Below are 12087 nucleotides of genomic sequence, written 5' to 3'. Positions count from 1 at the left end.
AGGGCCCCTTTGTGCTTGAGGCACCTTTCCCTCCTCCCCCCAACAGGGAACCCAAAGGATGTTTTAACTCATCCCTTTTTTCTGAAGTCACTAAACTTTATGTAATATTTGTTCTTTTGTTGTTACAGAGTTCACCTGTATTAAGTGTTACATTTCAATCTGGATTGTGGAATTGTGTCAATATGAATGATGGAGAATAGTGTTAAGATACTGTCATTGAATGTAAATGGCCTGAACAACCCCATTAAGCGACAAAAGGTAATGTCTAAACTAAGGAAAGAAAAGGCCCAGATTATTTACCTACAAGAGACTCACTTGACTGATCAGGAGAGTGAAAAACTCAAGAAATTTGGTTACATGAATACTTTTTATAGCTGTTTTAGAAATAAGGGCAAAAGAGGTGTTAGTATATTGATTTCCAACACGGTGAAATTTGAATATATCAACATGATTAAGGATAAAGAGGGAAGATTTATTATAGTGAAAGGAAAGCTAGAAAACGAGTTAGTGACTTTGGTTAATGTTTATGCTCCACCCAACAGTGGGAAGCAGTTTATTAAATCTCTTCTTGATAAAATAATAATACAATCAGAAGGAATATTGATATGTGGGGGAGATTTTAACATTGTGATGGATGATAAGATGGACACGACAAACAAGAAAAAAACAATTAACCAAGTAACTAAAATTATTAAAACTACATTCAAGGAGTTTGGCATAGTTGATTTATGGAGAGAACTCCACCCCACTCAAAGGGATTATACACATTATTCACCGCCTCATGATAGTTATGCCAGAATTGATTATTTCTTTATAAATAAAATGGATCTGTTTAGAATAAAAGAATGCGAAATCGAAGGAGCAGATGTATCAGACCACTGTGCGATGTCTCTAAAACTCCACTTGGATACACAAAGGAAAATAAAACAATGGAGGTTAAATGTTGGGATTTTAAATGATAACGTATTGGTTGAGAAGATCACTGAAGAAATTTCAACATATTTGACTGAAAATGATAATGGTGAAGTGAGTCCTGTTATTTTATGGGATGCCTTAAAAGCAGTCTTAAGAGGGAAATTAATAGCAAAAACGGCAGCCATGAAAAAAGCTAAAGAGAGTGTTTTTCTTAAACAAAAAGATATTCTGACTAAAATCGAAAAACAACATAAAAATTCTGGGGACCCTTTGTTACTCCCCCAAATTAAAGAAGCTAGGGAGAACATAAATAAGCTTTTAAATGCAGAAATTGAAAAAAAGACAAGATTCCTAAAACAATCCTACTATGAAGTTGGACCTAGGGCCTCTAGATTGTTAGCTAAACGATTAAAGAAGCAACAGGCAGACAGGACAATACATAAAATAAGAGATGTATATACAAATCAGGTAATCTACGATCCTAAAGGGATTGGCTTAAATTTTGTGAACTACTACAGGAATCTATATAGTCAACCCTTAGCAGCAAATGTTAATCAAATAAGAGCCTTTTTACAGAATCTTGATCTACCATCGATTGGGAAACATCAGAATGATTTACTCACTAAACCATTTTCAGTGTTGGAAATAGAGAATGCTATAAGCAGATTAAAGGCAAACAAATCCCCAGGTAGCGATGGTCTACCCTCAGAATGGTACAAAACATTTAAGGAACAACTTGTACCATTGCTCTTGTCATCCTTTAACCATTCACTTGAGAAAGGCGAAATACCCCCATCATGGAAAGAAGCAGTGATATCAGTTATCCCCAAGGGGAATAACAACGAGACATGCTCAGGTTACAGACCTATATCGGTTCTTAACGTAGATTATAAAATATACACTTCTATTATTGCTAAAAGATTTGACCAATTCATGAAAGACGTTATTGACGAAGATCAGACAGGTTTCATTAAGGGCCGTCAAACACATGACAATATAAGAAGGACTCTTCATGTTCTAGATCATGTTAAACACAACAATATCAGTGCCGCATTTATAAGCCTTGATGCTGAAAAAGCTTTTGACTGTGTCAGCTGGGTTTTCCTTTATGAGGTTCTTAAAAAGTTTGGACTGAATACAAAGGCAATTAAGTGTATTAAGACACTTTATCAAGACCCAACTGCAAGAATCAAAATCAATGGCAGCTTGACAGAGACCATACAACTAGAACGATCAACCAGACAGGGCTGTTGCCTGTCACCAACCCTGTTTGCGATCTTTATAGAACCACTGGCGCAAACAATTAGACAGAATGGGGAGCTTAAAGGCATCAGAATAGATGGAGAAGAACACATTATTGGCCTCTTTGCTGATGATGTGATCTGTTATCTACAAGAACCGGATGTATGTCTCCCTAAACTGATTAGTCAACTGGAGGTCTATGGTTTTTATTCTGGATATAAATTGAATTTAGCCAAAACACAAGTTTTATCATTCAATTACTCTCCAACCAAAGATATACAAGACAAATTCAAATTTAACTGGAAATCAGCAACAATGAAGTACCTTGGGGTAACTATAACAAAAACAACAGAAAGCATATATGGCTCAAATTATGACAAAATAGATAAAAGTATTAAAACAGATATAGATAGATGGACCGTCCTGTCTCTGGACTTCAGTTCACGAATAGCGACAATAAAGATGAATGTCCTTCCACGCCTGCTCTATCTTTTCCAGGCTCTACCTGTGGAAATTCCAGAGAAACAATTTAGAGCATGGGACAAAACCATATCCAGATTTATTTGGAATGGACAAAGACCGAGAATTAAATTTGTGACTTTACAGTTGGATAAGCAAAAAGGAGGAATGGCATTGCCCAACCTCAAGGAGTATTTCCATGCAGCGCAAATCAAACATATAGTATACTGGTGTGATAAATCCTATGAAGCCAAATGGAAGAACATGGAGCAGTTTGCACAAAGGAGGGAAATCTCAAGTCTCATTGGTGATGCTGATGAAGCCAAAGATTTTTATAACCACATGGATACCATCACCAAGTTTACACTTAAAGTGTGGTATGGCATCACATGTAAACAAAAATTACAGCCAGATATCAGGATGCTGAGATGGCCAGTATATGATAAAGGTTTCATTCCAAATACCCATGATCAGAGATTCAAATATTGGGCCTCATGTGGAGTAACAGCTCTGTGTGCTGTGATTAAGGGGGGTGACATTCTGAGCTTTCAAGACTTTAAGGAAAAGTTCTCATTGGACAACCAAGACCTTTTTAGGTATTTACAACTTAGAGACTATTACAATAAGGAGGTTAAACCAAACATAAATGTGGACAAAAATAGTGTAATCAAAACTGTAATTGGGGCATATAGCCTCAAGAGTAGTAGAGTAATATCTGTGCTATACAAACAACTAATGGGGAGCAAAGGCAACACCACATATGTGAAACAGAAATGGGAAAAAGAGTTAAGTGTGGATATTTCTGAGGATGATTGGGTACAGATTTGGAGAACCCAGCACTCCACTGCGTCGTCCTGTACATGGAGAGAACATTGCTGGAAGAATGTAATACGATTTTTTATTACCCCTCAGCTTAGAAGTAAGTACACATTTGTTTCCCAACCCTGTTGGAGAAAATGTGGTGAGATGAATGTGAACCACGCACACGTATTCTGGCTTTGCCCTAATATTATTCCGTTTTGGGATGAAGTACACTTAGTTATTGTTTCAGTCTTGGGTTATCAAATACCCAAGACTTCCACAGTATTATATCTTGGTAACTTGGCAGGAAACATTGTGGCTAAGCCAGACAGATATATATTCAAAATCTTGATTGCAGCCAGCAAAAAGGCCATAACGAAAAAATGGTATAAGCCAGAACCACCAGACAGGGACGACTGGTTGAAACTTGTGAAAGAGATGTACATCATGGAAGACTTGACACATAGGATAAGGTTGGAAGTTGATAAATGTGTAGAAAAATGGTTCAAATGGAATGTATACATATCAATGACAGACTGACTGAAATTATACTTTATCGAATACTTTAGAAACATGCCCATCCAGATTGTGTTTTTCCTTTTGTTTTTGTTTTGTTTTTTGTCATTGTTGTTGTTTTTGTTTTGTTTTGATGTGTATTGTTATGGTAACTGTATTGTCGCCACTGAAATATAAAAATAAAGTGTTAAAAAAAAAAAAAAAAACGAATGAATGGGTTATATCGCCCAAAACGAATGAATGGGTTGGGAGAGTCGTCTGGCTGTGTCAGCAGACTGCAGTCGGTCTCGAGGGGTCAAATAGCGCACGTACTTGAATTTTAATCTGAAGAAGACCACACGGTCGAAACGTCATTCCTTTGTGCTAAAGAAAATGAAATCAAATCAAAAAAGAAGGATTTCAAGTGTGCGAACCTTTTTCCATTTTTTTATGATTTACTCTTGTTCTGCACCTTGACCGGGGATGTGCACAAACTTTTTTACTACACTTGAATTTTAAACCAACTCTTCTCTAGCCTATATCCTATAGCCATACTTTAATAATCAGATATTATGCTCATTTTTGTAGGCTACACCTCAACGGCAAACACGCACGCAAATGCTGCTTTTGCACATCTACAATATTGGCCAGGCTATATAGAATAGGCTTAGGACTGTATTTTGCCTTTGTGCAACTTTAGTTGTGCTCAATCTAAATTATTGTCAGTAAGGATAGGTCATATTACCAAATGGCGAACCTCGAAAATTATTTAGGATATAGAGCCGTGTCCATTACGCATGCAGTTATTTTTTAAGCTATTGTTTTATTTGAGTGTTTTTGTCTACCATGGCAAACATAGTTGAAATGTTCGCTCTAAACTTATGTATTTCCAATCGGGAGAAGCAGCGGACAGGAGCGCCACCACAAGCAAGCACTTCTAGCCCAAATTAACATGGCAACGTTGCCTATGACTAAAGTGTCTAAGTAGGCTAGTCCTACTAATATTACATTCGATTGGTAGCATGTTTGTAGCGCGCCAGTTTACCCATCCCCTACATCAAAACAGGTTAGAATCAATCAAAGAATCAGCTGTGTCGGCGTTAGGCTGTAGGCGATTTTCTATAACCATTTCAACTGTCAATTTCAACAATGGTTTATTGAAACGTCGTTTGATTAATTTCGCCAGTCATCACCTTCATTTTAATGATTAAATGAGATTAAGGAGTCGACTATTGACGGATATGCGGTCTTCATCATTAAATGCAGCTGAAATGTGGGATGAAACTTTCTGCCACCTGGTGGTTGTTTGGGTACATTGCCTTAGCCTCGAAAAAAATCGGCTTGACAGCCTGCGGGATCTCTTCGGGATTCCCGCGGGAGAAGGTGCATTCTCAACCCGTACCCACTGTAGCTTGATTTAAGTATTCAAACTATGCATATTCAAACGTAATTTATGAGCTAATATCAATGGTTACTCACCAGAGATCAAAATTCTGTACACACATACACTGGTACTACGATCACAGCTCACGCCAGTTCAGCTTCCAACCGCTTTCAAAAGACACAGGGGACATGGGAGTTCAGCAACGTGCACTTTGGTAAACGAAACTTTCAAGCGTTCGTATGCTAACGGCTTAAACTAGCAGCATAGCCAGCATCTTTACTTACATTTCTTCTGGCGTCCGTTGCAAAAACAAAATCCTCGTTCGGCCAGCGGCCAAAACTATAATTATTCTCTCGACTCTTACAATAGCAGCAAGAGGAACATAAAATGTCAACGTTTCAAGTGCTAAGTTAGCTAAATCTGCAGCGAATTTCAACAAGCAGCCGCCTGGTTCTCGTCGAAGCAGAAAAGAGAAAAAACACTACCAACTCAAAGTCAATGGCAGCTTCTGATTGGCTCAGCTTGAGCATGTGAACTCCACATGTCACCCCCGTCTTGATCAAATTAAAGAAAAGCACATTCGTCACTTTTAAAATAAAATGAATATGAATAACCCTGTGTGTGTCATCTATTTATTTATTGCTGTATGCAATATCTTTTTATCATAAATCCTATTTATTCATGTGTCATGAACTACATGAATTTATTTATTTATTTATTCTGCAAACTATCTATGGTCAACTTAACTAATGACTAGGCCACAATGACCTGGGTTACACTGTGTCATGTGGGGCACTAGGCAGAGGTGGGACAAAGTCATTGTTTGGCAAGTCACAAGTCAGTCTCAATTCATTGCCCTCAAGTCCCGAGTCAAGTCCCGAGTCAAGACAGGCAAGTCCCGAGTCAAGTCCAAGTCAAAGGCCAACAAGTCTCAAGTCAAGTCCCAAGTCCTACGTTTTGAATTTCGAGTCCTTTCGAGTCTTTTTTTAAAATTGAGTGAAACAGGTAGTGACCGTTTATTACATTACAAAAATATAGGCAAAACCGTTACATATTTTGTTAACAATTTATAGCATTTTAGGATCTGCATAATTACTTATAACTAAAAATATTCAGTAGGCTAATTTGAAAACTTCATATTGATTACACTTGTCTTTAACTCATTCACTGCCTTTGACGTCTTTAAACGTCAATTTAGACACATACGTTGACTGCCATTGACGTCTATAGACGTCAATTGCCGTTTTCAATGGGGAGGGCTCCTGGGTGGGCTTGGGAACGATCTGGCAGAGTTTCAGACTTGTAAACAGACTGCACTAGCGATCCGAACCTCCAGATGGCAACAGTGCCATTTGGATCATTAGTATCTGCCTAGAGTGCACAAGTCATGCAGAGACAACTAGCAATCACACTGAAGATCGACCACAGTGGATCTAGTTTGCACGCGATGCAGGGAATAAATATGCTTACTTCTTACATCAAGGATGGAAAACACGTGAACGGTATGATCCATTTACATTGGATATTGTGATATAGACTAACAACAACCTTGCTAGTGCTAGCTTGCTAAGTCTAGCATCCTGTTCAGAGTCTTTAGCGACCATCAGAGTCCCTAGCAACCTTGACGAGACTGACGAGATAACAGTGCAATCGTGGTTGACATACTACTGAAACGCTAACGTTAAAAAGTTGATTTTCACAAAAAGATCGTTTTCTCCATGTTTTGGTCAAAAACAGGTGTTTTTAGCAAAACTAACCCATGTTCTACTGACGATTACTAAAGAACGGAAAACGATAGAAACAAGCCGTTTTTTCCTGGTGAAAGAAGAGAGTCTACTCTTTCATTTGGTACCTTCGGTGTTTACATAGTCATAAAGCTCACCGTTCGGTTCGATCTTGGAAAAACAGTCAAAATGCTGTAAAACGTCTGGCAGTACGGAGCGCTCTGCACTGAAAATCGCTGGCAGCCAATGAGTTAATGATATTGCAGGGGTGGTGTGTAGGTCTAATTGAGCGCCTGTCACTTTAAGAAGTAGGTTTCATTCGGTTTTAGCAAAATAGTCACGCATAGTTCAAGGATATAGTTTTCATTAAATAAAATGAATGTTAAAAAAACTAACAAGGTAAAGGAAATATTTCTGGTGTCATAGAAAATATCTTGCAATGTTAACTTCTATGATTTAGGTAGGTTACCGTGGCATGGCATTGTGTTGTCCCGTTCTACCATTACATGACATGGAGTTTGATATGTATCCAATGAGTGACAACCAGTGCTCAAAACAAAACGTTAAGGTAGGCTAGGCTATTCTCCTCCTGGTAACCAGTGGAATGGATTTAAATGTGATGAAGGCTCGGATGAAGCTGGGAGGAATTTAACAAGTTCTACACACCGTGATTCGTTTCTTGTTGGTCTCCACGTAATTTTTGTAGGCAGACGAAATAATCGGTATCATTTTGCTAGCGCATTCACGTTCGTTGTCTGGCCCTGGACTAATAGCTTGTTCCGCGTGGTTGGCCGCTGTCGAGTCAAAACAATCTAAGTGATTTGATTGGATCTTGTGCCGAATACGGGTCTCTGCCACACACGCACTGGCGCACACACAGAGATAGATCAGTCCGTGTTAACATACTTTTGTCTTTTTATGGGAAGTAGGAAGTCTTTACAAGTCAATAGGCGCAAGTCCAAGTGAAAGTCCGAGTCATTGATGTTCAAGTCCAAGTCGAGTTGCAAGTCTTTTTATATTTTGTCAAGTCGAGTCTAAAGTCATCAAATTCATGACTCGAGTCTGACTCGAGTCCAAGTCACATGACTCGAGTCCACACCTCTGGCACTAGGGTCATCATACCTCCTAAGCTTCGTTCCAGAGTGCTTGAATCTCTTCATGAAGGGCATTTAGATGTAGTTAAAATGAAGAGCTTGGCCAGAAGCTACAGTGGTATGCAAAAGTTTGGGTATCCCTCTGAGATTTCATGACAATTTGCTCTTCCTTTATAATAGAAGATCACAGCAACAAGATTTGTTTTCCTACAAAGATGTAGACACTTGAGTGTTTTCCAGACCAAAATTCTTAGAGTAGCATTACATAGTTTTATTATAATAAAATAAAATGTAAAAAATGGGATGTGCAAAACTTTAGGCACCCTTTTAATAGCATTAATTTCAAGACCTGTACAGATTTATAGCTGACAGGTTGCAGCACAAAACTGCTTTGATTAGCTCGTTAGACTTAGAATTACAAAGACAGGTGGAACCAATCATGAAAAAGGCTATTTAACATAGGAAATAGCTGGCTGTGCTTGTCCTTTGTTCTTTCGTAGAGAGTGGCAACATGGGGACCTCAAAACAACTCTCCACTGACCTGAAAGCTAAGATAATCCAACACTATGAATTAGGAGAAGGGTACAAAAAATTATCTGACAGGTTTAGACTGTCTGTCTCCACAGTCAGAAATGTAGTTGTGAAATGGAAGGCCACAGGAACAGTCCGTGTGAAGGAAAGATGTGGTAGGCCGACAAAAATAGGGGAAAGGCACAGGCGAAGGATGGTTAAAATAGTCACAGAGAAGCCACAGACTACCTCCAAGGAACTACAACAACATCTGGCTGCTGATGGTGTAGTTGTTCACCGTTCCACAATCCAGCGTGCTTTGCACAAGGAAGAGCTCATTGGAAGGGTGATGCGCAAAAAGCCTTTCCTGAGTGTTCGTCACAAGAAGAGTCGCATGAGGTATGCAAAAGCACATCTGGACAAGCCAGAAGCATTTTGGAATAAAATACTGTGGTCAGATGAGACCAAGATTGAGTTATTTGGTCATAACACGAAGAGGTATGCATGGCGAAAAAAACACTCTGCATTCCATGAAAAGAACTTGTTGCCCACTGTAAAATTTGGTGGAGGATCCATCATGTTATGGGGCTGTGTGGCTAGTACAGGTACTGGAAAACTTGTTAAAGTTGAGGGCCACATGAATTCCTTGCAGTACCAGGAGATTCTTGACAAGAATGTTCAAGAGTCAGTCACAAAGTTGAAGCTACGCCGGGGTTGGATTTTTCAGCAGGACAATGATCCTAAGCACTGTTCAAAATCCACCAAGGAATTCATGCAGAAGCACAGGTACAATGTTCTGGAATGTCCATCCCAGTCCCCAGACCTTAACATCATTGAAAATGTATGGATTTATTTGAAGAGGGCTGTCCACGCACGGAGGCCAAGAAACCTGACTGAACTGGAGGCGTTTTGTGTGGAGGAATGGGCCAAAATACCACCAGGCAGACTTAAGGGACTTGTCTGTGGCTACAGGAGGCGTCTACAGGCCGTTATTGCAGCAAAAGGAGGCAATACTAAATATTAATGGAATTATTTCTTAGGGGTGCCCAAATTTATGCACATGCCCATTTTTGTTTAAATGCACGTACAAATGTTTCTGTTGGACCAATAAAAGTTTTTTCACTACTGAGATGTTTCTGTTACCATAAGGTATAACATACGTTAAAATGAAGTTGCTGCTTCAAAAGCTCAGCAAGTGACAAACTAATGCAGTGGTTTTCCTAAGGGGTGCTTAAACTTTTGCATACCACTGTATATCTGGTGGCCTGGCATTGATTGTGAAATAGAGGACATTGCTAAGTCATGTTCAGGATGTCAACAAACACAGCGCCAGCCACAAGCAGCTCCCCTACACACCTGGGAGTGGCCCAAGACAGTGTGGCAGCGAATTCACATTGACTACGCAGGTCCTTTTCTGGATAAGATGTTTCTCATAGTAGTCGATGCCTACTCAAAATGGCCCGAAGTGTTCCCAGTGAAGAATGCAACATCAGCAAAGACAATAGATGTTCTGCGTACTCTGTTTGCTCGTACAGGACTGCCACAACAATTGGTAAGCGATAATGGAAGTCAGTTTACCTCTGAAGAATTCCAGTGGTTCACCAAAAAGAATGGAATTAAGTACATCACTACCGTGCCGTTCCATCCTGCAACAAATGGGCTCGCCGAGCGATTCGTGCAAACTTTCAAACAGTCCATGAAAGCCATGGCGAGCACCAAAATGTCCATATCAGAGAAACTGGCCAACTTCCTGCTGTCTTACCGCAACACTGACCATTCCACTACAGGTCAGGCACCTGCCGTTCTTTTTATGGGGCGATCTCTCAGGTCACGCCTGGATCTCTTAAAGCCGGATCTACACCGGGACATGTCAAAGAGACTAAGTGGCCAAATGAAAAAGCAGTCGCCGCCACTACGAACATTTGAAGTGGGACAATCAGTGCTTGCCAGGGACTACCGCCAAGGTAAACAGAGATGGGAATCTGGTGAGATTGTCTCTAAAACAGGCCCCCTCACCTACACTGTGGAAGTGTCACCTGGACTGATCTGGCGCACACATGTGGATCAGTTACTGGACAGTACCACCCGACACTCTAACCGAGTCAACACAGAGAGTGGTGCGGATGGCACCAACGACACTGAGGTGTTCCCATCTTTTGCATCAGACACACCACCTGCTACACTGGACACGCCTACTTCAGAGACTGTAAACCCAGCAATGTCTCCCAGGCCTGTTCCTGAGTCACCAGACCGACGTTATCCGGACCGGGTCCGACTTCCACCACAAAGATTAGATATGTAGTGTAAATGAAATAGTTATTCAGGTTAAACTGTGTGATGTTAACTGATCAACCTGTTTAATTTTATATGATTTAAATGATATCTTTGCATTGAAGTTGATTTGAGAAAATGCTTCTGTATTCTACATAAGGAATGTTTGAGACTTGTTTGTGATGTACTTACATGCTAGAAAGGGAGGAGTTGTTATGTTCAAATGAACTACTGTGTTCTGTAGGAACTATATTATGCGTAGTAACATGGCACTATGTTTTCCTATCAACCTGCGGATTGATACAGTTCTCTGGGATGTATTGATTGAACCTGTCCAACTGAGAGTTTCAGTAAAGAGTTTGTGAACCTAGTATCCGTATGGTTATTACGTTGTTGTTAAGAGTAGAAACACAACAGGTCATGTTTCTTAGATCCAGTTAGCAATCTTGCTGCAGCATTTTGGACAATCTGGAGTCTGTGCAGGGTTGATTTAGTTAAACCTACATACAATGAGTTGCAGTAATCAAGTCTAGATGATATGAAGGCATGTATTAGGACATTTAAATCACTGTAGGAAAGACAGGCCTTAAGTTTAGCTATTAATCGAAGCTGGAAAATTCCCTTTGACCACACTGTTAACTTGTGTAGCAGTTTGGGCATGTGGATATCATCAGATTTATGTAACTAATATTTTGTAAATAAATTCCAAAAACTATTCTGTCTTTGGACAGCTGGTGACACTATGCTAGACAGGCATATTAGGTCTTTAGATGTCATATACACCTAATTTGACTAATCTGATGAAAGTGACTGTGATCTATAAAATGCAGTTCTGACTGGAAATCCATATTTTAAATCTTAACCAGTGCGTTGATATGGTGTACTGTAAACCTTGCACATGAATACTGAATTTTGGGTATTAATATGTGACATGTAAGACTAGCATGTTTTGTGAGGATGAGACTCGGGTCTGCATTGTCAGTTCCCAGTTTAATCATAAACATGACTTTCTACTGAATAGCCATTAATATAGAAAATACAGTTCTGATTTGTTATCCATGTTTGAGTATCAAGTATGTGTACTGTAAATCATGCACATGTAAAGCTTACATGAACATTTCAGATTATTGAATTCACAAAACCTGTTGCTGTATTGAGTGAGTGTGTGTTTGTCTGAGAGACAGAAGGAGGG

The 12087-nt window shown here is 39.5% G+C and overlaps 1 protein-coding gene across 1 annotated transcript; it reads left to right on the top strand.

Moving 5' to 3' along the window:
• Positions 1-8102: 8102 nt before the first annotated feature.
• On the top strand, positions 8103-10926 carry LOC134094311 (uncharacterized protein K02A2.6-like). The gene is made up of 2 exons (XM_062547797.1): positions 8103-8225; positions 9877-10926. The coding sequence occupies exons 1-2, from the start codon at positions 8103-8105 to the stop codon at positions 10924-10926; spliced, it is 1173 nt and encodes a 390-aa protein (XP_062403781.1).
• Positions 10927-12087: the final 1161 nt, after the last annotated feature.

Source organism: Sardina pilchardus, chromosome 10 (assembly GCF_963854185.1).
Source record: "Sardina pilchardus chromosome 10, fSarPil1.1, whole genome shotgun sequence".
Lineage (NCBI taxonomy): Eukaryota > Metazoa > Chordata > Actinopteri > Clupeiformes > Clupeidae > Sardina > Sardina pilchardus.
Note: the sequence above shows the minus strand (reverse complement) of the source record. Positions and strands in the feature narration are given on the sequence as shown.

Bases quoted from the DNA above. Each gene is read 5' to 3' on its own strand.
- LOC134094311 (XM_062547797.1), top strand. From the start codon at position 8,103: ATGACTCGAGTCCACACCTCTGGCACTAGGGTCATCATACCTCCTAAG. The intron at 8,226-9,876 runs TACAGTGGTATG...TGCATACCACTG, and splicing joins TGAAGAGCTTGGCCAGAAGC to TATATCTGGTGGCCTGGCAT.